Raw genomic sequence first — 27,708 nt, 5'->3', positions numbered from 1 at the left:
AGTAGATGGACGAATGCATGGCTGGAGCACAAAAGAGAAAGGCGGATGCGTCCCTTTCCTTTCAAGCAAACGAAAAAGACGGGCCGCTCCTCTCGGAAAAGCAAAGCCAAAGAACAATCGCAAAACTCTACCAAGGCTACTCGGTTTGTTCTCTCAGCCCTCTAAAATCTATCTTCATTCCGGAAGGAGATTGTCTTTGAAATGTAGCAAACTTCTGTAAGGTCCCCTAAAGACTTGAAACTATGCAACATAAGAGTATCCAACATGGAATGTGTTTCCTGTGAGATACAGTCTCGGGAATAAGATCTGAACAAGACTCTCCAGAAACAACAGTTTCTGCCGACTCAAACATTTTGAAAATGAAAAAAATTCATGTCTTACTGAAGCTGCTAGGAACCTCCGATTCTGAGGGGTTTAGACGGTCCAGTGTCAAGGCTTAGGCCGTTAGAAAACCTGAACAAAATCAACGTTGGCAGGAATAAACCAATGCTGAGAGTAAAAATACAAACTGGGAAGAATTACAATACAATCGTTTACAATATTTAACACGAGAAAGAAATGATGGCTAGCTTTAGAAAGAGTCCAAACATGCTCCAGCAGAGGTCTGTAGTGTGGTGTCTGTAGGAACCTGAGTAGCCTGTACTGGTTCTAAAAATGGCTCACCTGTGATGTACTTGAAACAGGCCTTTACTTAAATTTACCATTTTCATGCTACACTAATAAAATTGTGTATGCCATGTAACAATTTTTGTATGGGAAAAGGATATATATATTTGTTTTGTCAGACTGATCTAGTCTTACCCATTTTGGCTCTCATCCACATCGTATCAGTCACTAGTTGCAGCCAACAAAGTAATTGTTGATTGCTAATATTGTCTTGGTGTTCTACATAGTCGGTCTTGTTGTGAGTAAATAGGCGCCACGTTGTATGGTTAATTGTCGCTTAATAAGGGGAACTGCAATCATTAACAAAGGGATCAATTGGCGGAGGTTTACAGGTATGTGATTAGCAGTCATTTTAGGAATGCACGTTGAACTGGTAATTTATTTATGCTAATCGGTAAAAAAAAAAGAGAATACCCTGTGATAATGGCAGCAGATCATCACCCACGAGCAAAGCGTGTTTGTGTATATATATATATATATATATATATATATATATATATATATATATATATATATATATACCGTAAATTCTGGACTATAAGCCGCTACTTTTTTTCCTAACTTTCAACCCTGCGGCTTATTCAGTGATGTGGCCAATTTATGTCATTTTTCTAACGCCGCTAGCGGCGCTCGAGTGTTGCTACCATTAACTGCCCTGTCAAAGTTATATTATTATTATTTTTAAAGCTTTGAAAACTCTCTCGGTGTACCGTCTTTCTTTGTAAATATGTGTAACCCATGTATAATATGTATTTGCAACTGTATATTTTTGTAATGTTTGTATTTGTATTTATTTTAGACACTTATTATGATACGGGTGAACGAAAAATGAGGGGCGGAACAAACGCGGGGTGCCGAGTTTAAGTGGGGACCGCTAAAGGTGAAGGACAGACAAGGAAAGAAGAGGGGGTAAAAAGTTGGTTAAAGAAAAAGGAGTTGCGTGAGTAAATGTGTTCATCTGATATATTTTTCCCACCCTTACCTTTGGAAATATACTTTTTTCCTTGGATTACTGTCAACGGGACCCAGACTCTGCAGGTCTGCATCAAACTTTAAGTACCGATATCATTTTCCGTTCATTTTGCCGGCTGTGATTTTTAGACTGGACTTTAATGAAGGACATTTAGTTTCAATCGCGGGACTTGAAGTCGGGTTTGGGTTAATTTTGTGTTTGTGTTACATGTTTAAATGTGGGCGCATGCGGCTTATATACAGGTGCGACTTGTGTGTGTGTACAAAATCGTTTTTCCTCTTAAAATGTGGTGGGTGTGGCTTATAATCAGGTGCACTCTGTAGTCCGGAATTTACGGTGTATACAATCTCTAGCTTTAATGTTGCACAATAATTTTGATTCTTATTTGTGGTCTGACCCTGCACCTGTTTGTCCTCCAGGACTTCCTGACAGACCTTATGATGTCAGAAGTTGACCGCTGCGGGGAGAACGAGCACCTGATCTTCCGCGAGAACACGCTGGCGACCAAAGCCATCGAGGAGTACCTCAAACTGGTGGGCCAGAAGTACCTACAGGACGCCCTTGGTAAGCGGCAGACATTTCCCTGGAATTTTTGCAAATAGTCGACGCTTGTTTACGACTACTTTGGAGTGTTATTTCACATCCATGGGTTGTTTGTTAAAATCGGCCCGGCTCCAGAGGATGATTGGCCGGGAATATTGGAGCAGACTCGTAAATTATGCATTGCTGCACTGGATGTGGTGTTTGTTAGACGTCTGCAAAATTATTGAAATCTACAGATAACTCAAGATTCTGGGGTAACAAAAGTAGGGAGGAAAATAGATTCACTTGTCCCTAGTGGGAAAATATGATTGCCTCATTTCAGCATTGTTTGGCTCCATGTTTAGCTTCTTTATTATATTTTGGATTTTGGGTCAACTTCTTGATAAGTTTAAACTCTAATAGACAATCAAAATAAAAGGAAAGGTGTCCGAACAAAATACAATTATCAGTCTTATTGGATTGCTTTAATTCACTGGTTCCCAAACTTTGCAGGCTGACGCCCCCTTGACTCCCCCAGTGTATTACTTACATATTTGGGTAAACATTTTCATTAAGAAATAGCAGAAAGACTTGAATCATTTTACCAATCATTCAAACAAGTGTTTGTATGCTATTTTGTTCCTTTCCAGTCTGCATAAGTTCCCCGAGTTAAATAAACTGTTGTGAAAATGAATTGAATTGTTGTTTTGCTTTTTTTTCTTAAACAAATGCACGGTTGATAACCACTACAATAAACATAGAAGAATTAAAACCCATAATTATTCTTTTGTAATGAAATTTACATCCCTGAATCGTGATTTAATTGTGAGCCTCCAAAAAGAATCCAACACCCCACTTTTTTGCATTTGATTTACTAGTGTGGCCCCGGTGAGGTGTTTTCTACCTTCTGGCCTTCGGGCTAAAATAAGTTTGACACCCCTGGGATATACCAGCTCAGTAGCCAGTAAGGCGCCCGCTTTGAGACTGGGAGGTCGGTGGTTCGCGCCCCGGCCGAGTCATTCCTAAGACTTAAAAAGTGGTCGGCGGCGCCCTCTGTTGGCTGCGGCTGCATCGGCTCGCTACAACGGGTCAGGTGCAATCGACATTTCGTTCTGTGTACATTGTTACACAGAATGACAATACAAGGAAATTATTATTATTATTATTATTATTATAAAGTGTTTCCACAGCAAGTAATTCACAAGCACAACTTCACTTGTTGTTGTCAAGGCGAGTTCATAAAGGCTTTGTACGAGTCCGACGAAAACTGCGAAGTGGACCCGTCTAAGTGCTCCTCGGGGGACCTGCCGGAGCACCAGAGCAACCTGAAAATGTGCTGCGAGCTGGCCTTCTGCAAGATCATCAACTCTTATTGGTGAGCAGCAGTGTAGGCTGCAAAAACATCCCAGGAAATGACCGTACATTAAACTTTGTTTTTTTGGGTTTGTTTTCCTAGCGTTTTCCCGCGGGAACTGAAAGAAGTTTTCGCGTCCTGGCGGCAGGAGTGCAGCAACCGCGGCCGTCCGGACATCAGCGAGCGTTTGATCAGCGCCTCGCTCTTCCTTCGCTTCCTCTGTCCGGCCATCATGTCGCCCTCGCTTTTCAACTTGATGCAGGAATACCCCGACGATCGCACGGCACGCACCCTCACCCTCATCGCTAAAGTCACGCAGAACCTCGCCAATTTCGCCAAGTAAGACTAGGAGACTCGAAAGTTGATGTCAATTATTTATTCGTGTATAACACACAAGAGAGTAGGTTGTTTTTGCTGTTGTATTCAAAATAAACTATTATAAAGGCCTATGTGTTCCTAATCAGTAAGTACCAAGCCTGTGGGAATGAGTTCAGCATGAAAAACCTCGATTAGATGGAAGAAGTGGCTTTGATCAGATCTTTGTCAACACACCTACTGCCTAGTTTTACGTCCTGTATCCGATGTATGACACGGTATGACAGTGTGTAGGCGCCCACATGGCGAGGAAGCGCAGTGTTGTGAGAAAAGCGAAGATATCAATACAGACAGTTAGGCCTCAGTTTTTTTTTCAGTTAAGTTCAGAAAATGTATTGTAATTGTCAAAGAAAAACAAAATTGTTTGGAGCATCCAGTTATCCACTCACAGTCAAAACAAGAAACTGATATGGTGGTGCATGGAGCTCGGAGCTCCTGTTTATTATTTCCAATAAAATGACAAAGTCCCTTCTTCATCGTTGGTGCAGAGAGGGATGACGTTTCGTGCACGTTGGCGATCGCCATTTATGATCGAAATCATTGGGTTGGACTTTATTTGAAACAGTCCTTTACGTACCCGCACCATTTTCATCCTCGAATAAAGAAAAACTGCAAGCGCGTGTGTGAAATCCCTTTACTCCCAAACATCCCCAAGCCAGAACCTGCAATCCATCTCCACCCCCCACCACCTTTCCTCCAACGTAGGCAGAACACTGAGGGTAAATGTGTTAAAGCAGATAGGTGTGGTGGAAAAAAATATATAAAGGCTCTTCGAACTCAGTTGGGCATTGATAACACTAACTTAAATGGTTTTTAAAAAACTCTATAAACCTTTTCAAGGCCACCTCAAACTAGGCACCCCACCCTTAAATAAGTAGGTTGTAAATAGTATTTTGGTATCATGTTCATAGTTTAGCCCCACCTAAAGCCTTTTCCTATGTCATCTATAATCAGTGATCCATTGGTTAAGAATCAGCACTTTCATCGCTGCGATCAGAGTTTCAATCCCGTTGCATTAAAATATGTCCCAAATATGGTCGGCAATTTTTGTTGACTAATCATTGCAAAAATTCGGTTATATACTACTACCTTAAAACCTTGTGTTTAACCACCCCCAAATTTTGTCTCCCCTTTTTGGTTACAATACGTACGGTAATTGCAGCTATTTGGGCAAAATTGGCTCCAATACTTTTATGTGTCTAATGCTTTCTCTATGTCTTTATTTGATAAAATAACTGTGTTTATTTGTGTATAACTTGCATTTTGAATAAAAATAGGTATAACATTTTGAACAGGTTATAAATTTAAGTTAATGGAAAAACATGCTTTTTAACCAGCCAGATACTGGATGCCCAGCACCCCCAAATCTCCGAACCTAAAATCGCCCCTGCTTTAATCTAAATATTAATGAGGGATGTAATTTCTTGCTGTCATGTCCCTCAGATTCGGTAACAAGGAGGAGTACATGTCCTTTATGAACCAGTTCCTGGAGCACGAGTGGACCAACATGCAACGCTTCCTGCTGGAGATCTCCAACCCGGAGACCATCTCCAACACGGCCGGCTTCGAGGGTTACATTGATCTGGGCCGGGAGCTCTCCACCCTGCACTCCCTCCTGTCTGAGGTGGTCTCTCAGATGGACCAGGTATGAAATCCTAGACCGGGGGAAAGAGGTTTATACCTGCCAATCATGTTGATGTTGACTCAGATCAGTGCCTAAAGACAGAAGAAGAGATTTACCTATGTTAAACAGAATTGAAGCCTTCTAGGACAGGGTTGTAGAACTCAGTTTGGCTCCGGATCCAGACTTACTGTTCTTTGACGGGCTTGATCAGTAAAAGAATGTTAACTTCAAATGTTTAGCTTTTGTCTTTTTAGTCCCCTTACATTATGAATCTACCCTTCATATTATTATCACGGATGACGAAGAATCTTCTCTTAACCCAACACTTTAATTCACAAACAATGGTTTGCAATGAATGTGTTCACTGGTTTATTTTAACAGTTAAGCAAATGCAGTTTTACACCTGAACCAACTCACCGGGCTATACAAACTTAACACTGCCCTCTAGGGGCCGGAGAGAACATTTTTCTTGTATTTATTCAAAAAGTTGATAGAAAAAATTATGGCTGGCCGGCTTATATCATTCAATGGCATCTGGCAAGAGAATTTGACATGCCTGTTTTAAGATAATTCACTATTTATTACCATATTAATTTGTGTATAATGCTCTTTTTTAACCTAAAAACAACTTAAAGTTTGGGTGTCCATTTTACATGAGGTTTGAAGGTATATAGTCCGAACTTAATCAGGCAAGAATGTTCAAGTTCAATTTGAGAATTTACTAAAAATTAAAAGTAAAAACTGCACTCAGTAAATTGTAGAACTATTTTTTTAATACTTTTAAAGTAGGTCAGTTTCATTTATTCTTTTTTTTAATTGTTATTTCATTTAGGTTTATTTTATTTGTTGGTATATATTTTGGCTTTTTCCATTTTAAATTTTATAAATTGATATCTAATTGTAATTTATTAATTTTTTTTTGTATTTTTTTCCACATTTTTGTTTTTCATAAATGTGATGAGCGTCTTTTTTACATTTAGTTTTATTTTTCCTTTGTTTTTATGTAGGTTTTTTTATGTGTAATTAGTTTCAATGTAAGGACTAAATTTTACCGTGGTAGAGTTAAGTTTACTTTGTAAGCGCTAAATTAACACAATAAATTATGTTAAATCAACACTTTGAGAGTTAATTTTCAACACTACCCCAGTGAACAATTGGTCCTTGTCGAATAATAGTGAGTGTTATATTAACACTGAACATGATTCTATCGGGTTTCTTTTTATTTCACTTATTTTTCTATTAAAAGTTTTGTTAGCAATTTAATTTACTTTCGTGTATGATTTGTATGCAGGCATTTTTGTGTCCTCCATTATTAAATCTCGCCAAGAAAACTGTTGGCTCTGCTTTGAGACAACAAAGAACATCTCATATTTTTATGAATAGAACGACCGTCCTCATGATTAGCTACTAAATAGTTCTTCAACAATAAAGATTTTTTTATTTGATTTTTAAAACATCTAAGGAAGCGTCTTTCCCGAAATCGTGCTCAGAATATGTGGGTTTGCTTATCGGTTTGGAGATCAATAATTTATCACGGCGTTACGTAAACAGCTCGCAACGCTGCGGAAGGCCCTCGGAGGTCATAAGTAATCATGCTTTTTTGGGGACGTTCGGTAACAGACGGGGAAGCTGCTAATCATTTTATGAATTGGTCCATCTGTTGGAGAAAACGTCAATAATTCAGGCCTTAGTGCTTGTTTTATAATTCAGTGCTCAGCTGAACCTCAGAGACAGATTTTTGGACCTCAGTCATTCTACTATTAACTCATTTTATTTGCAATGCGACACTAATAGCAGTTTGAAGGGACACTGTGTAATATTTGACCTCTAGATGATGCTTTCTTGTGTAGTGCAATTGAAAATAAGTGCTACAAAGCACAAGGAAAAATACAAAATACGAAGACTTTAAGTGACCAATTTTTCCCATCAGTCGAAGAAAAGTGGTCAAAGCATAATGACAATATTCAGTATTATATTAAATAAACTACTCGTACTAAAAATGTAAATTTTATGGTGCCAGCTTTGTGCCTATCGCCCGCTTGTGTGTATAAAACAAAAATACTTCTACGTAACTACAACCAAAAAACCTACAAAATTACTACAAAACTAAATTTAGTGCTTAAAAACAAGGACCTAATATATTATTTTGCTTTCACTCTGAAAAGAAATACTAACGAATATCACTATACTGTAGAAATACTATAATACAGAAATACTAACACAGAAATAATATACTACAGAAATACTTTGCTGCTACAGAAATACTACCAAAGAAATGCTCCAAAAATACATCTACAGTAATACTACAGAAAAACTGCAGAAAATCTGAAAATACTACAAAACTGAATATCAAATTCAGTGCTACAAAAAGGGACCTAATGTATTAATTTGCTTTTATTCTGAAAATAGAATACTGCAAAAATACAACTGCAGTAATATTATAATACAGATATACTAATAAAAACTTAATATGATACATTAATATGACTACATGAAGAGCATAATACAGAAATACAGTACAGTAATATCGCATACATGCTACAAAAATACATATACAGTAATACTACAAAAATACTGCAAAAATTCTAAAGTTACTTCAAAACTTAATATCAGGTTTGGTGCATAAAAAGAGACCTATTATATTATTTTGATTTAATTTTGATAGTAAAAAAATACAACAAAAATACTACTACAGTAATACTACAAAACTAAATACTTGAAACAGACACACACACATATTTATATGTATATGTGATGTGGATAAAGAGCAGCACCCACTTACTGGGAGGCCCTACAGTGGCCACTGACTAATTTTTTGGCCCTCAACACTAAACAAAATCTGTTTCTTTCTTAAAAAGAGCGCGGCGTCTAAGCTGGGACCTCTGCCAAGGATCCTACGTGAGGTGAGCATGGCGCTTAGCAACCCGTCCGGGATCCCTGCACCCTCTGCTGGGTCACCAGACCAGAAGGGCTCGTCACCCGGCGAGGCCGGCTGCAGCATCTCCAGTGGTCTGCAGAAGATGGTCATCGACAATGACCTCACGGGGTAAAAACTCTTCCGAGCAAGATTTTAGCCATTCTGAGCTAGAATAAAAAATATAGTATACGTTGCCTAGCGGAAGTAATGCTCTCCTAGAACTTTGATTCATATTGCCACATACCCAGGTCCAAACTTTAAGCTAAAAACATTTTCGAAGGATCCACAACATGAGACACAATCTTGACGTGGAATAACATTTTCAACATTTTCTATTTAGAACAAAAAACACTGAAAAGTAAATGTTGTTGCAAAAATATTAGGCCCCTGTTCTCTCAACTTAGCCCTCTGACTCAAGACGTTTTCTGATGACTTTTGTATGGTCTAATGTCCTAAATGTCTAACAATGAAAAACAAAGTGCACTTGGGGGTCATTTAGTTCAAACATCACACTGAGGCGGCAGTGGCTCAGGAGGTAGAGCGCTCGTCTTGGGATCAAGAGATCGCAGTTCGAATCCCGGCTCCTCCGTGTCACATGTCGAAGTGTCCTTGGGCAAGACACTGAACCCCTAATGCCCCCAATAAGCAGGTTAGCGCCTTACATGGCTGCACAGCCGCTATTGGGAAATGTGAAGCACACTGTAAAGCGCTTTGGGAAGTCTTGACTTGAAAAGCGCTATATAAATGCAGATCATTTCATTTCAAAGAATGAGATAAAGTTGTGGTAAAGTTTAAAGCAGGAATGGAATACAGGAAGATTTGTCAACATTTAAACATTTTCTGGAACACTGCAAACAATATCAAAATGGAGAAAGCATAAAACCACTACAAACCTACCAAGGCCTTGCAGATCCTTCTAAGCTTTCCAGCCAAACAAGAAGAAAACTAACCATAGAAGCAACCAAGAAGTGCATTATCACATTGAAATTACTTGCAGGTACGTGCAGCCGAGGTGGGACAATATGTGCATAAGACACCCATTAGTTGTACTCTGCATAAAGCTACCTTTTATGGAAGAGTGAAGAGAAGAACGCCCTTTCTGAAAGAATACCATAAAAGGTCCAGTTTGGTGTTTGCAAGTGGCCACATGGGAGACACAAATAACATGGATCAAGGTGTTCTGGTCATATGAGACCAAAATTTAACTTGTGGGATGAATGCAAAGTGTTACGTTTGGTGTAGAAGTAACACTGTACACACCCCTGTATTCACCATCTCTACTGTCAAACATGGTGGTGGAAGCATCATTCTCTGGGGTTGTTTTTATTCAGTAGGGAATGGTAGGATCGTTGCAGTTGATGGGAAGATGGATGGAGCCAAATAGAGATTCCGCAAGGAAATTGGTTGGAGGCTGCAAGAGACCTATAAATGGGGCGCAAATTCACCTTCCAATAAGACAACGACCTCTACATGAAGCAAAATCTACAATGGAATGGTTTAAAAGTAACAATGAAAAGTTCTTGCAAAGGCCAGGAAAAAGTCCAGACCTCAATCTTCTTGAGCATTTGTGGAAATATCTGAAAGATGCTGTACACAAATGATCACCATCAAACCTTGAGGAACTTAAATGTTTTGTAAGGAAGAATGGGCGGATATATTTTTTTTCAAGACACTTAGAGAGACATGCCCAAAAATACTACGCGTGTGATTGCAGCAAAATGCAGTTGTACGAAGTATTAATTTAAAGGGGGACAATGTTTTTAACGCCTATTTTACATGTTTTATTTGTTAGCACACTATAAAATGTTGATTTATCCGGTTTCTTTTCAAAATTGTGTCTCACATGTTGTTGAAGTTCAAGAACCTGAAAAATGGCAATATGTCAAAAGGTTTTTTTTTGGGTAATACTTTTGCAATGGCACTGCATCACACCTTTATTCTCTTTTCAGATTGGTGGACTTCACCCGGTTACCCTCCCCAACTCCAGAAAACAAGGACTTATTTTTCGTGACAAGAAGTTCAGGGATCCAACCGTCCCCTGCGCGGAGTTCGAGTTACTCTGAGACCAACGAGCCCGACTTGGGTATGGCTAACGGCAGTAAGAGTCTGTCCATGGTGGACCTGCAAGACCCACGCAGTCTGGAAGGCGGCGGCCCTAGTCCCGGACCTTCGGAAACCCTAGTTGAAGGTCCGGTATCCTCCTTGGGATGGTCCGCCAGGGTGCCACAGTGTAACATCCCCGGCGGTCCCAACATGAGACGGTCCGGCCAGATTCCGAGCAACCCGAGCCAGGAAGGCGCCCCGGGACGACCTGCCCAGCTACTTGCCCCGCTGTCCTTCCAGAACCCGGTTTACCAGGTAGCGGAAAATATTCTACTAAGCTCATCATGTTTTGGTAATTACGGTATTTTCTGGACAGTAGGGCGAACCCAAGAACCTCAAATTTGCCAGTGATTTAAATGTACACCATATAATCCAATACGCAAATGCAGTAAATATAGGGGAAATGCATCCACGTATTAGTGTATAATGTGTACCCCTAATTTTCGATTAAAATTTGGTATACACATTTGTTTCACTTTTTCTCAGCTCAATGTCAGCCAAGGTGATTTTAGCTTGGGGCCACATGGTAGAAATAACATTCTGACGGGGGACGGACGAGCAGATGAAAGCAAAAGAGAGGGATTAAACAAGCAAAAGAGACAGAGAGAACAAGTGAGAGGGAGAGAAAGAAAGAGTGAAAGACGAGAAAGAGCTTGCAAGAGATAGAAAGAATAAGAGGGAAAGAACTGGCAAGAAAGAGAGGGAACAAGAGAAAGATTAAAAAAGAGGTAAAGAAAAAGAAAGCGTGAGAAACAGAGAAAGAGCAAGACAGGGGAGAAAAAGACAGAAGAAAAAGAGACAAAAATAGAGAAAAATACAGAGAAAGCGACATAGAGACAGAAAGACGAAGAAAAAGAGTAAGACGAAGAAGGCGAAAGACAGTTGGAGACTGAGAGGTATAGAGAGGAGAAACAGAAATTAAAAATGCTTGAATTTTATTGTTGTATTTTCAAGAATTGAAGGGTACTTGTATTTTGGGTGAAGTGCTTGTAAATGCTTAAAATTGTTGCCATGTTTCCCTGCAGTCAAACTCAATAGACCACACATTAAATCAGGGGTGTCAAACTCGTATTAACTCGGGGGCCACACAATAGAACAAACATTCTGTCGGGGGCCGGACTAGTAGATTAAAGAGAAAGAAAAAGAGATAAAGAAACAAAAGATAAAAATAAAAGAGAGGGGGAAGAAAGGAAGAAAAAAATCCAAAGAGAAATAGAAATACAGAAGGAGAGAAAAGAGAGAAGAAAGTGCGAAGGGTAGGAAGAGAGAAAGAGAAAAGAGAGAAAAGGAAGGTAAAGCAAAAGAGGTTAAAAGACACAGAGGGGGAAAGAGACAAAGAGCAACAAAGGAAGAGAAGAAGAGAGACACAGAGAGTGAAAGAGACAGAGTGGGAGAAAAGGGGTGGAAAAGAGAGAGAAATAGATACAAGTACAGTGTCTTTGTGAGAGGCACCTGGCTTTGGCAACATCAAGTTGACATATTTCAACCTGCAGCTTGTTTTTCTCTTGCGCTTTTCTGAGTGTTATCTCACGGGCCCGAATTAATCCCTTAGCAGGCCTGATCTGGCCCGCAGGCCGCCTGTTTGACACCAGTGAATTAAATGAAGGTAAATAAGTCTTGGCACATATGACACAGACACTCCTCTGGTGGCTTTGATCTGCCATTGCATTTCTTCTTCCCTTGTGATAAACTGCAGCTGGCATTAGTTTGTATGGTGTTTTCAGGTAAAAAGACCAGAATGGTGTGTACTGGAGAAATTTGAAAATCGGCTTTGGGAACTGCTTAATAATGTGGCTGTGAAAAGGTGTACAAACCCTTAATCCATCTTGGTGTCTACAGATGGCTACCTGCCTTCCGGTGTCCCCTCGGGGTCTCAACGACTCGGGGTCCGAGTGCCACAGCTCAGTCAGCTCGCACAGTAACAACGAGGACGTGCCGCCCGCCGGGAAACTCCCGTTCCTCAACCACGGCGGCGGGAGCAGCGGCGAGGAGTACGCCCGACGCTCGGGCGAGTTTACCCGCCGGCAGCTGTCCCTGACTGAGGCGCAGCACCAACCCGCAGTACCCCGGCAGAACAGCGCCGGACCCCAGCGCCGTATAGACCAACCGCCTCCGCTTCAGAGCGTGACGCGAGGCCGAACGCCGCCCAACCTGCTCAACAGCGGCCCCTACGCCCGGCCCGGGTCAGGCGGCGGCATGATGACCTCCTCGCCCGACTGGCCGATGGGCGGAGCTCGTTTGCGGCAGCAGCCGTCCTCGTCTAAAGGGGACAGTCCAGAGACCAAACAGAGGGCGCAGCACAAACAGGTACGGGGACTAGGTTAGCATTAGCGTTCGTAGCAAGTTGGAATCCAAAATGAAAGTACCGAATGTTCCGGACTATAAGACACACCTAAAACATCTCTAATCGGTGAGAATTTTGAACTGACATTTCAACACTTAAACCACCATGATATACAAAAAGGCATTAGAGCTTACCTAGTTCTCACACTGTTTTTGCTCACAGTGCCAGAAACACAGATTTTCATAGAATAGAATATGGTAGAGCCCTCGTCTGGGAATCATGAGATCGCAGGTTCGAATCCCGGCTCCTCCGTGTTACATGTCGAAGTGTCCTTGGGTAAGACACTGAACCCCTAATGCCCCCAATAAGCAGATTTGCGCCTTACACGGCTGCACGGCCGCTATTGGGAAATGTGAAGCACACTGTAAAGCGCTTTGGGAAGTCATTGATTCGAAAAGCGCTATATAAATGCAGATCATTTCATTTCATATTGTCATTGTTACAACATGGGTTGAATATATTGTGACAACGAAATTGGACGTGGCACTCCAGTTCCACATTTTTCAGTGAGGACAAAGAAAACAAAGAGATAAAGGTACAAAGAAGATGTTTGTACTGTCCTTGTTGCATAGGCTTTTTTTTCCTCCGGAGGGGGGGGGGGGTGCATGAGGGGGTGAGGGACAGACAGAGATGGCCGGATCCAACTAGATGTTTGATCTTACTGTACACACGGTCCAGTGTTTTTTTTCCCTAATTGCTCAGTCCACGAATTGAATGAATTTGGGAAGTAGTCCTTAAGCATAGTGCATTCTGATAGGTTAAACAGCCCCTCCACTTTACCTGTGCGTCAATAACGTTATATTAAAATTAGAGATCATTGACACAGGTGGAGATTGAAAGCATCGGGTACACCAATGTTGGCATAGACCGGACCTGGGGAACTCCAGTCGTGCATGATTTTGTAGGTTTCTCTTCTTTAACTCAGGTGACACAAATTATGAGTTTAATAGCAAGCTGCTGGGGCTTGGAATCACCTGTATTAGAGCAGAGAAACCTCAAAAAGCAGGCAGGACATGAGTGCCCAGGTCGGGCGTAGACAATCCATGTCACGTCGTGTGATCAATTCCGAGATTCCGACAGAGTATTTGGACGAAGCTGAAGAGATTAGTTAGTTTGTAAAGTTTTATTTCAAACGAACAAAATAAGAAATAAATTATCAGATTATTCTAGGTCTTATGATCAGGACAAAGTTCTCTGTAAAACAAGCATAGACAAAATGGCTCACCACTGTCTTATAGGAAAGGGTCGTAGATTGACAAAAGAGAAACCAAGCTGGAAAATAAAATTCAAGGAGCTAAAGTAAGGGAGTCACATCTTCACAAGAGACCTTTTGTTAAGACTGGCTTTAACTTGGATATTGCATGCGGTATAATAAGAGTATAGCGGCCTCTAGAGCAAACTTAACTTGAACGAAAAGAGGCATTGAAACATCAAATGCAGCAAATAAATACTTCATTCAATATATGGACAAATATAAAGTGCAGTTATAACAACTAAACAAATAATGTTGATATTAAAATAATGATGTGGTGAATAAATAACAATAATAGTGACAACATATTCCGTGACACATTTCGCTAATCTAGCAAGAGACTGAATGCACTATGCAAATCAGTGTTTCTGGCAAAATTGTGTATTACTAAGCCCCAATACTTTTTTGTACATCCGTGCCTCTGGTGGTCTCGTGGTAAAATACTGGCGCCCTCGCAGCTTCATTCCGGAATCAATTCCTGTTGCAAACAACATTTTACCATTTTAATCAGCTAACTATTGCTCTATCAAATGCCGTAAGGATAGAAAAAGCCCAGCTTAATGTGGTCTTTACTTCATGCACTTTATAGTGCAGTACGCCTTGTGTATGATGAATAAATGACTAAAGACTGTGCGCCTTACAGTCCGAAAAATACATTCCAAATGAATGTGGGCGTGTCCCTCCTTATTGGCTAATTTGCACGCTCAGCACTCTTAGTATTAACAGGTTCTCTTCACGTTCACACACAAGGTGATGGGAAAGGGAACTCCACGCACGAGGGGGCTAACAGCTGGCCTGGTATTTATAAGCGTGTGTGTGTATATTTACAACTACAGTGTTTGTTGCCGTTTCAAACTGTACCCACGGTAGTTTCCTGCTTATTGGAGAACAAGAGACGGTAAATACAGTGGCCCCTCTGCAAACCAGATTTGTTTCCGGATCCTGCCCGGATCCAAGTTCTCATTTCCCCGTAAGAAATAACTCAAAACCAATGCATCCCGTTCCAGGCCTCCCAAAATCATCCGAGTTAACCCTAAATAGCTATAAAACACAGCTGCCTGAACCTTTAAAACACATTCAAATAGTAAATTGAAGTTAAAAACAGTAATAAGATAATATACAAAATAACATGTTTTTTATGAGCACTTACCATGGAGGGAGTCAACTGTGTACGCGGGTTGGACCACGAGATGCACGTTCAGAGAGCCCTCTAGTGGTAGAGTCTAAAATGCTAGTAACTTGGATTTTCTCTAATATAGCTCATATGTAGAGGGGATACTCTAACTACAAAGATATTCTAAAAGTAGTGTGCTTTTTGACACTTTCATACTTACCAACACTACTGTAAAAATGGACCCTGTTTTTTAGTATTTTAAGTCTATCTAGTTTCATCTTTTATCAAAGTCTTTGCGCGCAAATAAACTGCTCCAACGGTCTCATTCGATTTCCATTTTGGGAAAAGTTTGCAAACTTCTGGTTTTCAACAAGCATGTTGTTTTGTTCTAATATTCTGTAAACAGATGGTGTTTAGCACTTTTTATGCCAAACGGTTAGCATTCATGTATGGTTCTTCAATACTGACGCTCCCGTACTTACGAACATTTGAGTTACGAAAAACGGTAGATACGGAAAAAATAATTCAGGATGTCGAAAAATACTTGGACATTGCTGTAAGTTGGATTTAACATCGTTCACCTTTTCCCGAGGACAGGACAGGACAGTACTGTAGTGCTTCCTTCTGCCACAACCGGCGTGTGGCGCTGCGGGAGCTCACCCAGCATCCAGCCCGAAGAAGAAATCCGGCTTCCTCTTCCTAGTTTCTGTGTAAACATTCTATACTGTATCTGAAGCGCGCTAAGAACTTTGACATATTTATCGTTTAATATCCCGTGCATCCATTCAATACGGTTGGTGTAAAGTGTAAAGAAGAGGCGAGCCATTTCATTTGAAATGAAAGTGAACTAAGGAAGCTCGATGCGGTTGAGAAAATAGTTGGATCGCTTTTTTTTTGGCCGCTTTTTACCACGGATGAGGAAGTCGACAAACTCTTGAAGCTCATCTTCCAAAAGTAAGTTAAACTGAACTTTATTTATATTTATAGAGCATATTATTTGATGTTTATTTTTTAGCACAAAAGAATACAGTTTACTTATACAAGCCCAAAACACACCTATATAAACCCTAAACATACAAAATGTAGCACTGAAGCAACTTACGAACGATCGTCCAGGGCAGTAAGTGGGGCAGCGTCTGTACCTGATTTTTCAAAATCGGTTTGAATTTCCCATTTTTTACCCAAGTACACTGTACCTATGGTTATTTCATGCTTAGTGGGGACCGAGAAACTGTAAATAAAGTGGACCCTCTACATACAAGATCAATTCCTTACTGGATCAAACCGGTGTCTAGAATTTCTGAAATCGTGGCCAAATTTTCCCAATGAAAATGACTGAAAACCGATGAATCAGTTCCACGCTTTCCGAAATCATCAAAGGTAACACTGAAGAGCTATAAAACACATCTAAAAACCAAGACGTAACTGAACATAAAAATACAGTAATAAGATGAATCCAATATGATTGGTGTAAAGTGTAAAGAAGGGGAGAGCCGTTTCATTTGAAATGAAAGTTGAATAAGAAAGCTTGATGCGGTTGAGAAAATGGTTGGATCGCTTTTTTTTTCCGGCCACTTTCTACCAAGGAGGAACTCTTGAAGCTCATCTTCCAAAAGTAAGTTAAACTTAACTTTATTTATCTTTATAGAGCATATCATTATATTAAACGTTTATTTTTTTAGTACAAAAGAATACAGGTTACTTGTACAGGCCTTAAACATCTTTGTATAAACCTTAAACACACAAAATTTAGCACTGAAGCAACTTGGGAACAAATTTAACTTACAAACGATCTCGTTTGTAAGTAGGGCAGCATCCGCAGCTTATATGTAGAGGGGCTACTGTTACTCCAAATACTTTTTGATGTTCTCTGTACAATTCACACTTGACACCAAGTAGTGTGCTTTCACTGACTTAAATGTGTGGGAACTTTCCAGGTCCGCCTGTTTAAAAAAAAACAGACTCCGTTTTCCCACGTCCTCGAAGGACTCGCAAGCCGTCCATCCCATGCGCTCGCCGTGTCCTCCGACAAGCTTCTTTCCGTCGTTGCTGTGCTCTCGTTTTGCTTTGCAAACCCCGACAATCCCACTCGCCCCCCGCCCGCCACGTGCACCCCCCGCTCATGCGTCTGTGTGTGTATGTTGGTTCCCACTAGGCCCCCTCCCCCGTGAACCCCAGCGCGCTGGACCGCACGGCAGCGTGGCTTTTGAATATGAATGTGCAGTATTTAGACCATGAGGCCGTGGAGCTGGACACACTGAGACACAGAGAGGATCTGACGCAGGTGCAGAAGGTAACCTGCCTTCACCTCCTTTTCACCTTCCTACCACCCTGAAGACCCCCTCTCCCCCACCTAATATGTCTTTGTTATACGTCTGAGACTGCAGTTCAGGGCATTACTTTTTAGCATGACAGGGTAAAGTGTGTCTGCGTGTCTTTTTATGTGTACATTTGCTACGCTTACGTGTGCATCTGCATTTTTTTTAATTTCATTTTTTTTTTGTAGAAATAAACCGACCACGGCACCATCCTTGCACCATTAACTAACTCCGTCTCGGAAGGTTGATGCCGCTAGTTGTGTTTAGTGCTGCATAATTACTAATTTACTAATCATTTCAATGTGATTCATTGCAGAAAATGTCTCATAACATGTGGCCTTAATTTTCAGGTAAAAAAGGTTCCTACAGATCCTTGAAAAGTCTTAAAAGGCATTAAAGTCATTATTCTAAAAATAAGATCTTAATTAGCATTGAAGTAATCAATTTTGAGAGTCTTAAAAATAAAAAAGATAGATGATAGATACTTTATTCATCCCCATAGGGAAATTCACACTTCCAGCAGTATCCTTGTGTTGAGAAATAAAATAATTAGATATAGAATACAAAAAATACCCTATATAACGTGTTGATAAAGAGTATGTAAAAGGATGCTACTAAAGATAAACACTGTAATAAAAATAAGGTAATATGCAAATATGGGGTGGGGTTTAATATGGGCTTTTACTCCCCCGGGTGGAGTTAAAGAGCCTCATGGCACAAAACACAAAAGTTTATTGATATTTATCAAATGACCACATCCAGGGAGTCTGTTTTTCCCCCCAAACATGATGTTACACTCAAAATTGGTCCCGAACATAGCAGTGCTGTTTTGAATCAACGTTTTACACTGGAGCAAGAAGTCATCTTTTTATGCATCATGAAAAAATGCTTCATGAATGTAGTAAAATAGTTATTTGGAAAAAGTAGCTATCTGCCAGTTTTGACTGAAGATCCAAGAAGAACTATAAACGTCCTTCAAATTTATTGTCTTAGTTTTGTTTGTTTCTATTGCTTTTTGGTGACCTGGTCTTAATTTGATTTCAAAAAGCATTAAAAAAAAGTCATGAATTTTACTTGTCTTAAGATGTAGGAACCCTGGTAAAATTCCTATTTGAAACAGGTGGGGGGGAATCCTCTAGCGCAGGCATGTCAAACTTGTTGACCGCGGGCCGGATCCAACCATGCAACAAATTTCTGAGTATCTATTAAAAAAATAAATCAAAAGTTATAATTGTTAATTTAACATAGTTTATTTTGAGGTAGTCAGTTAATGTGTTAATTTGGCACTTACTAAGTAAATTTTTAACACTACCACCGTGAAAACAGAACTACTGTGAAACCAAATACACATAAAAAAAAAAAACTAAATCAAAATGCTCATCACATTTATGAAAAAAAAACTTTTAAAAACAGGGAAAAAGTTAAAAAAAAAATATTATTAAATTACAATTAGATATCATTTTATAATTAAAATGTTTCTTCACTCACATTTATGAAAAAAGCCAAAATATATACCAACAAATAAGATAAACCTAAATGAGATAACCTAATTAAAAAAAAATAAAAGAAACTGACCTACTTAAAAGTATTTAAAAAATAGTGCTACCATTACTTTTAATTCTTAATAAATTCTCAAATTGAACTTGAACATTCTTGCCTGATTAAAAAATGACTATATACCTTAAAACCTCATGTAAAATGGACACCCAAACTTTAAGTTGTTTTTAGGTTAAAAAAAGAGCATTATACACGAATTAATATGGTAATAAATAGTAACTTATCTTTGAACAGGCATGTCAAATTCTCTGGCCAGATGCCACTGAATGATTTAAGCCGGCCTGCCATAAATTCCTGAGTATTTCAAAAAAAGAAACGAGTCTCTTGGTCATTTCTATCAAGTTATGAGTTTTTGAAAAAATGCAAACAAAATGTTCTCTCCGGCCGCTAGAGGCCATAGTGCGGTACATTTGTATAGCGTGGTAAGTTGGTTCAGGTGTAAATCTGCATTCACTGAATTGTTAAAACAAACCAGTTAACACATTTAATACAAACCATGAAAATCTGTTTTCCTATTGTTATAAAATGTTTAGTTTTTAGAAAAGCTCCTGGGAATATAATATGTAGGGTCTTTTACTAATGTACGCTGAATGATTAAGCACAATACGGAAACACAAAGCTAAAAAATTGCAGTTGAGATTCTTTAACTGTTCCAGCCTGCCTCAGGACAGAAAATCTGGATCTGGCCCCAAAGCCAACTGAGTATGACATCCCTGATCTAGCATACAGTTATATTTGTATGGATTGTTCGAGGATCCTTGATAAAAAATTCAAATCTGTAATTCTTAGAAAACACTAATGTCAATCAAACCTGACTAAATCCTTTTGATGGTCCAGTACCAGCAAGAGATCGCGTTGCTCCAAGAGAAACTCCGGGCGTCGGTGCAGAAGCTGGAGGAGTATGAAGCCCGTCTCAAGGGCCAAGACGAGCAAGCCCAGAAGGTCCTGATGGAATACCAAGCCCGGCTGGAGGAGTCGGAGGAGCGCCTGCGCCGGCAGCAGGACGACAAGGACCTTCAGATGAAGGGCATCATCAGCAGGTACGGAGAACGTCGCAGTGGTTTCCAGACGCTTGTTATTTGACGCCGATCCTTTTGCGCAGATTGATGTCGGTAGAGGAGGAACTGAAGAAGGACCACTCGGACATGCAGGCGGTGGTGGACTCCAAACAGAAAATCATTGATGCGCAGGTATGGGAACGTTTGCCTGTATAGCTTGTTGCTATGTTAAAGTTCATCATTGTTACCGTATTTTCTGAATATTAGGCACACTTCAAAACTGCAAATCAGCCAGAAAGTTAAACGTGCGCCTTTTAAACAGGTGTGCCTTAAGTACGGGGGAAAAAATGGAAATGCATACCAGTGTAATATCATTTTTGTGCAATAATTGATCAGGGTTCTCGTTTGCCCGCGTCCCTGCGTCCTAGACGCATCATTTTTGCTAGGGACGCAACTTTTTGGACACAAAACTGTCATTATTATCCGATTACATTTTTTTTTAAACAAAGATTTACCGCACTCCAAACTTTTTGACAGGCAGATCCGGCAGATGTTGTTTTGGTCTCGCGGTTCGAGTTTTCGTCTACACGCCGATCTCGAGTTGTGTAGTGAAAAGTCAGTCTCTTTTTAGAGAACAGTCTTTTTCGGCTCAACTCAAACGGCTCACTTGCTTTGATGATTGATATTACGAATTATGTTGTATAAAGAAGTTGAGAAAAAAAGGAAGTATAAAAGGAGGAAATGAAAAAAAAAGACAGGTTTGTGGTTATCCCTTTAATCAGTATATTACCAACAATAATTTGATGATTAAAACTGAATATATAGATTTTTATTATATATTTGTCACCAATTTACAATTTCAACCTCGATAACACTAAATTTTGGGGACCCATAGATCTCTGTTGGGACCCATAGATTTTTGAGCATGCGAGTCCCCGGCACCCATGACTTTTCACAGGTAAAATGAACACTGATTGATATTTATCACAATTGCCCCTGGAGTTTTGATAAATACGTGTCTGTATATCACCAGTCACTGGAATACTCGAATCACAATATCATTGGAAAGCCTAAACTCTTGGGATTCAAGATATGACGACCATTTTAAAATTTAAAACACCACAATCAGTCTGAACACGATAAAAACTACAAGATAAAATTATAGCCGGCGTACCTCACCATTAGGTCCCCTAGCAGTCTTCAACTTCCTTGAACGTCAGTGAAAACGGCTTTATTACATCAAGGACAAACCATAAAATCAAACCATGGAAAATATTTGCTCCAAAATACACGATACTGCCAACAGATGAATAGAAATCCGCCTGAAAGATTTGTTGCTTTGTTAGACGTTGCTTTTTGTCATCCGTTCGTTTCCAACATTAATTCTGTTTACAAATAAGAAAAAAATTCTTCCTAATATGGTTCAGACGCTGCCTTACTTACGAATGAGGTTCAGGACGATAGTAAGTTGAATTTGTAAGTTGCATTAGTGCTATATTTTGTATGATTAAGGCTTGTGTAAGCAACCTGTGTTGTTTTGTACTAGAAAATAAACGTTTCTTTTAATAATACACTCTATGAAGATAAATAAAGTTAAGTTTAACTTACTTTTGGAAGATGAGCTTCAAGAGTTAGGCGCCTTCCTCCTCCGTGGTAGGAAATGGCCGGAAAATAGCTATCTAAGCCGAAAGGTCGTAAGTAGGGGAGTGTCGGTACTTGGCTCTCCCTTTTCGATTGACACCATTTCCATGGTTGTCTGTTCATGCTAGTTTTATTCATGCAAAAAGCACAAAGTTACATTTAACTTGCTTATTCCTCGACACATATAGTCCACCTGTCTCGCTCTTACCTTTTCAGCTCGGGCGCCCCCTGGTACCCGTTGGAAAAAATGCGTAAATTAGCTGCATCATTGCATAAGCCGCAGGGTTGAAAGCTTGGCAGAAAAGTCGAAGCTTGTATTTTTACGGTAAATGATATGATGCAAAAAGATGAACTATTTATGATTCTATTTGACCCAATTTAGACACAGGTCCTCTGAAAAACATGCAAATGAAAAATAAATGAAAAAGCTAAATATCAGCAATCAATATCATTAAAACTGTTCCAAATTTGGCTCATTTTTCAGCTTTTAATACATACTTACATGGTTTGGCTTCTGTATTGAGCTCATTTATTAGCCAACTCCTATAGATCCCTTCCCGTGTTTGTAAACAACTGTGACATAGTCAAGCTGCGTGTGCATTGTTGAAGCAGAATGGCAGAATTCACGTCAGTTTATAGCAGTCCATTGACACAAAAAGATCATAGATGGGCACAGCACAAATTATGTGCTAGCACCACGATAGTGACTTTATTTAGTCAATCAAAAAATATAAATATATATTTTGAATTCGCCTGGAAAGTTCTTGAAAAGTGCTAGAATTTTCCAATCCAATCAAATTTCTGGCCAAAAAAAAGCCACTCAAATTGCTGCGTAAAATAAATTAAGCATACAAGATTGTAAAATTCCCACAACCCACCCAAAAAATAACTTTTTTTCCAAAACTTGGCTTAAAACGGTAGGTTGGACACTGGACAGTAATTATCAAGGATCCTTGAGTCTAAATTGCTCTTCTTCAGACGGGGCCCTCACCACAGCCATTTTAAGGGCGGCAGGGAAAATCGCCCGTCTGGAGAGAGCAGTTGACTCCATTTAAAATCTGTTCCTTGAAGAACCCATAAAACGTCCTTAGAAGAGATGTGGGAATGAAAAAGTCTTTCGAAACGAAACTTAAAAACCTTCTCTCCCCCAACACAGGAGAAACGCATCGCGTCCCTGGACGCCGCCAACGCCCGCCTGATGAGCGCCCTGACGCAGTTGAAGGAGCGCTACAGCACGCAGTCACGCAACGGCATCTCGCCCACCAATCCCACCAAGCTTCAGATCACCGAGAACGGAGAGTTCCGCAACAGCAGCAACTGTTAAGACTCCAAAAGCAAGATCCAAGACAGGAACCTGTTCTTTGTGAGGTCCACCAGACCCTTTCAGGACGGACCTGAACAATGAGGGCACGGTCGGAGCTTCTACGTAGGTTCAAAATGATTGACCGCTCCGTCTTTCTGGACGTCGAGGACATTCGGACCGTCCTTTAGATACGAGTCGACGTCCCTCAAGAACCAAATAGAATCTGAAGACCTTTCCGATTTGACGTCCGAAATGACCTCTACTTCCAACCAGTGGGTAGGTTACCCCCCACCCCCCTTTGGACTCCCCTGGTATGCACTTTGTGAAAGCTATTGGTACATGCAACGCCTTAAACTAAGGACGGCGGACTTGATTGGACAGCTCCCTCTTTCTGCAAAAAGTTTAGGAAGGAAAAAAAAGGCACAACGAGATGTGGATTTGTAAAAAGGTATATGTAATATGTAAGTACTTGAGATTTATGTCAGACTATATTAATGCAACTTAATATAGATGTATGCATTTCCTTTTGGGGGGGGGGGCTATACACACGAGTACACACACATGTGACTATATTTGATAATGTCAGAGGTGAAAGACTTATTTAGGAGTTTTATTTTTATGCTTCTAAAAAAAGGATGAGAGACGGGTAGGTTTTCTTGCACCGGATGGATGTTGCTATACACTGGACTGGCAAGACCACCAGGGAACGGACCGTTCCATTTGTTGAGGTCCAAAAGATGTGATTGGTGGAGGTAAAGGAGGCTTCCTTTTGGGTTGCCACATCGACTCTTAGAGCTGCACATCTTGTTTACCCGAATGCAAATCCTCCAAGCCATTTGTCCCTAATATAGGATGGCTCTATATTCTTTCTGGGGTTAACCCGAAATTACACCGCCAAAACCTTTGCAACATCTAACCTGTAGAACCCTTTTGAAATAATGACATTCCCTGTCCTTCACTACAGACTTGAATATCCCAAAACATGACTCAGAAAATGTATGCTTAACACTATCTTAAGGGGTATACCCAATCCTGTACGATTCAATAGCCTTAACTAGGTCCCAGTATTTGTTGTCTGCTAAAACCAGAAGTGTATCCCAATTTGTTCCCAGCAAATACCCAATACCAGTCTTCAAAACTAGAGCTATACCTTGAGACTCATTTTATAAACCCACAAGATGCCATGCCTGTCCATTTCAACAGCCTAAACTAGATTTAAACCATATACTATAACCACCACCTGAAGACTGAATTCTCTGCTAAAAAACCAACTAAGACACCATTCTAGTCTTTAAAACTGGAGCTTTATCTTTGGACTAATTTGGGGGAAATCTACAACATACCATTCCCGTCTGATTCTAGACCCTGTAATAGATTCAAACCCTTCACTAACCCTAACCTTAGACTCTTTAGGACAAAACTTACCAGTGTAAATTGTTAAAGTTTTTGAAATTGGAGCTCTATATTGACTCATTTTGTCAGACCACAACATACAATGACTCTGATTTCAAACCCTCCACTAAAACTCTCTATTATTATCCAATTTTACCCAACAAATACCCGATTCCAGTCTTCAAAACTAGAGCTGTACCTTGACAACCTAAACTAGATTCAAACCATTTACTTTAACCACCACCTGAAGACTGAATTCTTTGTACTCTCTGCTAAAAACCAAACCAAGACACCGTTCTAGTCTTTAACCTGGAGCTCTTTCTTTGGACTATTTTTGGGGAAAACTACATACCATTCCTGTCTGATTCTAGACCCTAAAAGAGATTCAAACCTAACCTTAGTCACTTTAAGACTGAATTTACCAGTATAAAATATTCGTTTTTAAAATGGGAGCTCTATATTGAGACTCCACGACATACAATGATTCTCCGATTCCAAACCCTTCACTAAAACTCTATTATTACCCAATTTTTCCCAACAAATACCGAATTCCAGTCCATTTTAAGACTCATTTTGTAAAACCAAAACATAGAATTCCTTACCCTAAACTAGATTTGAACCCTTCACTAAAGTGAGGATACATTTCCAGTATTCCTTCTCTGCTAGCACCAAACCCATTCCAAGTTTTTTTCTAAATTCAATAGACAAAAGAACAATTTGAATCTATAAACTAGGGCTGTCGTAACTCATTTTGTAAAACCACAACACGCCTTTTGGATTCTAGACCCTAACTTGAATTGACCAAGACTGGATTCACAGTATTTGTACCTTGCTAAAACCGAACACTTTCCACTTCTTCAAGTAAATAGTCAAGAAAAATACTAGTCTTAAAAATTAGAGCCCTATCTTGACTCATTTCGTACCACAACATACAAAATCCGTCAGATTACCAACCCAACTTTCCCTAAAACTATTATCCAAAGACTGACTGAATCCCCTGTATTGTCCACTAAAACCATCTCCGAATACCTAATTCCTGTCTTTTAAACTGGACCTCTATCTCGAGACCCTTCTGTAAGACGACAACATACAAAACCTGTAGGACCCTCACCCTAAACTACCTTCAAACCATTCACTAAAACCAATCCCCTAAGTCTATATTCCCAGTATTTCTTCTCCACTAAAACCAAACTGCTTACACCTCTAACACTTTAGTGAACATACTACCGAGAAATGTCAGGTTTTTTTAAACTAGAGCTGAGACTTGTTTCCTTAAACCACAACAGACCATGCTCGTCTGACTCTATACCCTAAACTACATTAAACCCCTTCACAAATAACAAAGAAGACTGGATTTCTTCCAGCAACTCAGTCCTTAACTTAAGCCTCAATATTTACCTAACATTAACTCAAAACTCATCACACTTACTAGCTTTAAATCGTAAAAAACTGCCACTTTCCTGCTAACCCCTGACGGCTAATCGTAACCCCTGCTTATTTAAGTCGTAGACAGGCTAATGTTGCGGATTGGGAGAGCAACCTGTCAAAGATCTAGTTAAATCGTCAGGTTAATCATCACTAATCCGCAGAAAGTGTAATAAACAGTTTATAACTATATACACACACACGAGGTTACACTGAAACGTACTTTTGTTGTTTCCCTTGTTTATCGTAACTCTGCTGTATCATCCCGGGTGTTGTAAATACAAACTAGCGGCGCTAGCATTGTGTCGCTAATGCTAGCTAAAACCAGACACGTTTTCGGTGTGTAGGGTGGGGGCTCACACCGCTTTTTGAGATTGAGATCGGCGAGCACAATCGAGGCTTTCTCATGGCTCAGACGTCTATGCACTTTTACGTTGAGTGGCTGGTGTTGGCTTATTTTTGGGGTTGTTTTTTTTTTTTTTAGCTAACAAAAGAAAAGGGAGTGCTAGTTTCTAAGAGGATTACGATAGATCACTTGGATATCAGGGCAAGAGACTATGCAGCTTTTTGCACTTGTTTTACTGTCAAATTAAGTTCAGAGGTTGATATTTAACATGATATACAATTTTTAAAAAAAATAGCATTTGGGCTATTTGCTAATGGCTTTTCCCACCTTTTTAAATTGGTGGCTTAGCCCGTATAGAAAAACAAATAGATCAATCCGTTTTAATTGTATTTAAAGCCCCTAGTGTGTAAAGTATAGCGACCCCTGGTGGTGTAAAAAAAAAAATGCTTCCTCCGTTGTTAAAAAATAAAACACCATTGATTCAAATAGTAAAAACACACGTAAAATCATATTAGCATGATTTAGGGTTTAGTCATTTGTAATTATGGTCCCTTCACGGTTTTTTCATTTTCCTTGCCCTCGTGTAGGTTTTAAATCAGAGGATGATGTCATAAGTTTGTAGGTTCAATTATGACCAGAAGTCTAACCCAATATAATCGATACTACATCCATCCTCAACCATATTTAGTTATTCCATTGTAACACAACATAAGGGTACATTGTCATATTCTTATCATACAATGAGCATAACATTTCACCAGGTTTATGTATTCTTTTATTTTACATTCGTAGATTTTCGTGAAACGGCTATTTTTGTTTTAGACCACGCTATGAACGTTGGGAATTATTTATCGACAATACAACTATGGTATACCGTATAATGGGCAATTCTTTGTAGCTATGGAAATAAAGTTTGGGGTCGTGTTATAGATAACGTTTTATGGTATTTTTACTTTTTTATGTGGATTCATTTTCATTATAAATCCCAACTCCGTGCCATTTACGTGTGCGTTGGCTCACTCGTACAAAATTCAATTCTAGCCCGCTTGCTAAAAAAGTTGCACAGTCTCTTGTTCCGGAATAAAAGGAGTCTTAGATACCGCACCCATAATAGAAATTTAAAGTTTTAGCGTAAGTGGTTTAAACCCTGCTAAGCTAGGCCATGCTAAGCTATGCTAAGCTAACACCGCCGAGTTTACAGTCAAGAGAAGCTCCACGATGAATCAGCTATAAATACAGCAAAGTATGTTGTATGATTTCTATGACCGTGTAGAAAATATTTTTTTTGTATGTTGAAAGTATTTGTTCTGTTTAATAGTCAATTCTGTTTTGGGTTTTTGGGGGGAGAGATTTTTTTTCCATTCGGCGAAAAACGTGAGAAAACAATAATGTACAGAGAAACTTGTGTTGTCCAAATGTGGCCGTGCAATGTATGTACATTGGCAACAAGACCTATTATTAAAGTTTTATTTAGCTATTTTTAA

At 39.6% G+C, this 27,708-nt stretch overlaps 1 protein-coding gene across 9 annotated transcripts in view; it reads left to right on the top strand.

The window, feature by feature from the left end:
• The window catches only part of dab2ipb (DAB2 interacting protein b), a 148,015-nt gene extending 120,307 nt beyond the window's left edge, over positions 1 to 27,708 (top strand). For 8 of the 9 annotated variants that reach the window (XM_088356110.1, XM_088356109.1, XM_088356113.1 and 5 more), the window contains 11 exons: positions 2,059 to 2,203; positions 3,392 to 3,536; positions 3,618 to 3,854; positions 5,334 to 5,535; positions 8,373 to 8,560; positions 10,381 to 10,789; positions 12,374 to 12,841; positions 17,400 to 17,537; positions 19,957 to 20,159; positions 20,222 to 20,309; positions 22,915 to 27,708. In XM_088356110.1, coding sequence (XP_088212236.1) covers positions 2,059 to 2,203; positions 3,392 to 3,536; positions 3,618 to 3,854; positions 5,334 to 5,535; positions 8,373 to 8,560; positions 10,381 to 10,789; positions 12,374 to 12,841; positions 17,400 to 17,537; positions 19,957 to 20,159; positions 20,222 to 20,309; positions 22,915 to 23,082 — 2,391 coding nt within the window. In that variant the 3' untranslated portion in view covers positions 23,083 to 27,708. The remainder of the gene's footprint in view (positions 1 to 2,058; positions 2,204 to 3,391; positions 3,537 to 3,617; positions 3,855 to 5,333; positions 5,536 to 8,372; positions 8,561 to 10,380; positions 10,790 to 12,373; positions 12,842 to 17,399; positions 17,538 to 19,956; positions 20,160 to 20,221; positions 20,310 to 22,914) is intronic. The other variant, XM_088356111.1, reaches the window with a different exon arrangement.

This window comes from Urocampus carinirostris, chromosome 16 (assembly GCF_059441175.1).
Source record: "Urocampus carinirostris isolate Australia breed hairy pipefish chromosome 16, RoL_Ucar_1.0, whole genome shotgun sequence".
NCBI classification, from domain to species: Eukaryota; Metazoa; Chordata; class Actinopteri; order Syngnathiformes; family Syngnathidae; genus Urocampus; species Urocampus carinirostris.
Note: the sequence above shows the minus strand (reverse complement) of the source record. Positions and strands in the feature narration are given on the sequence as shown.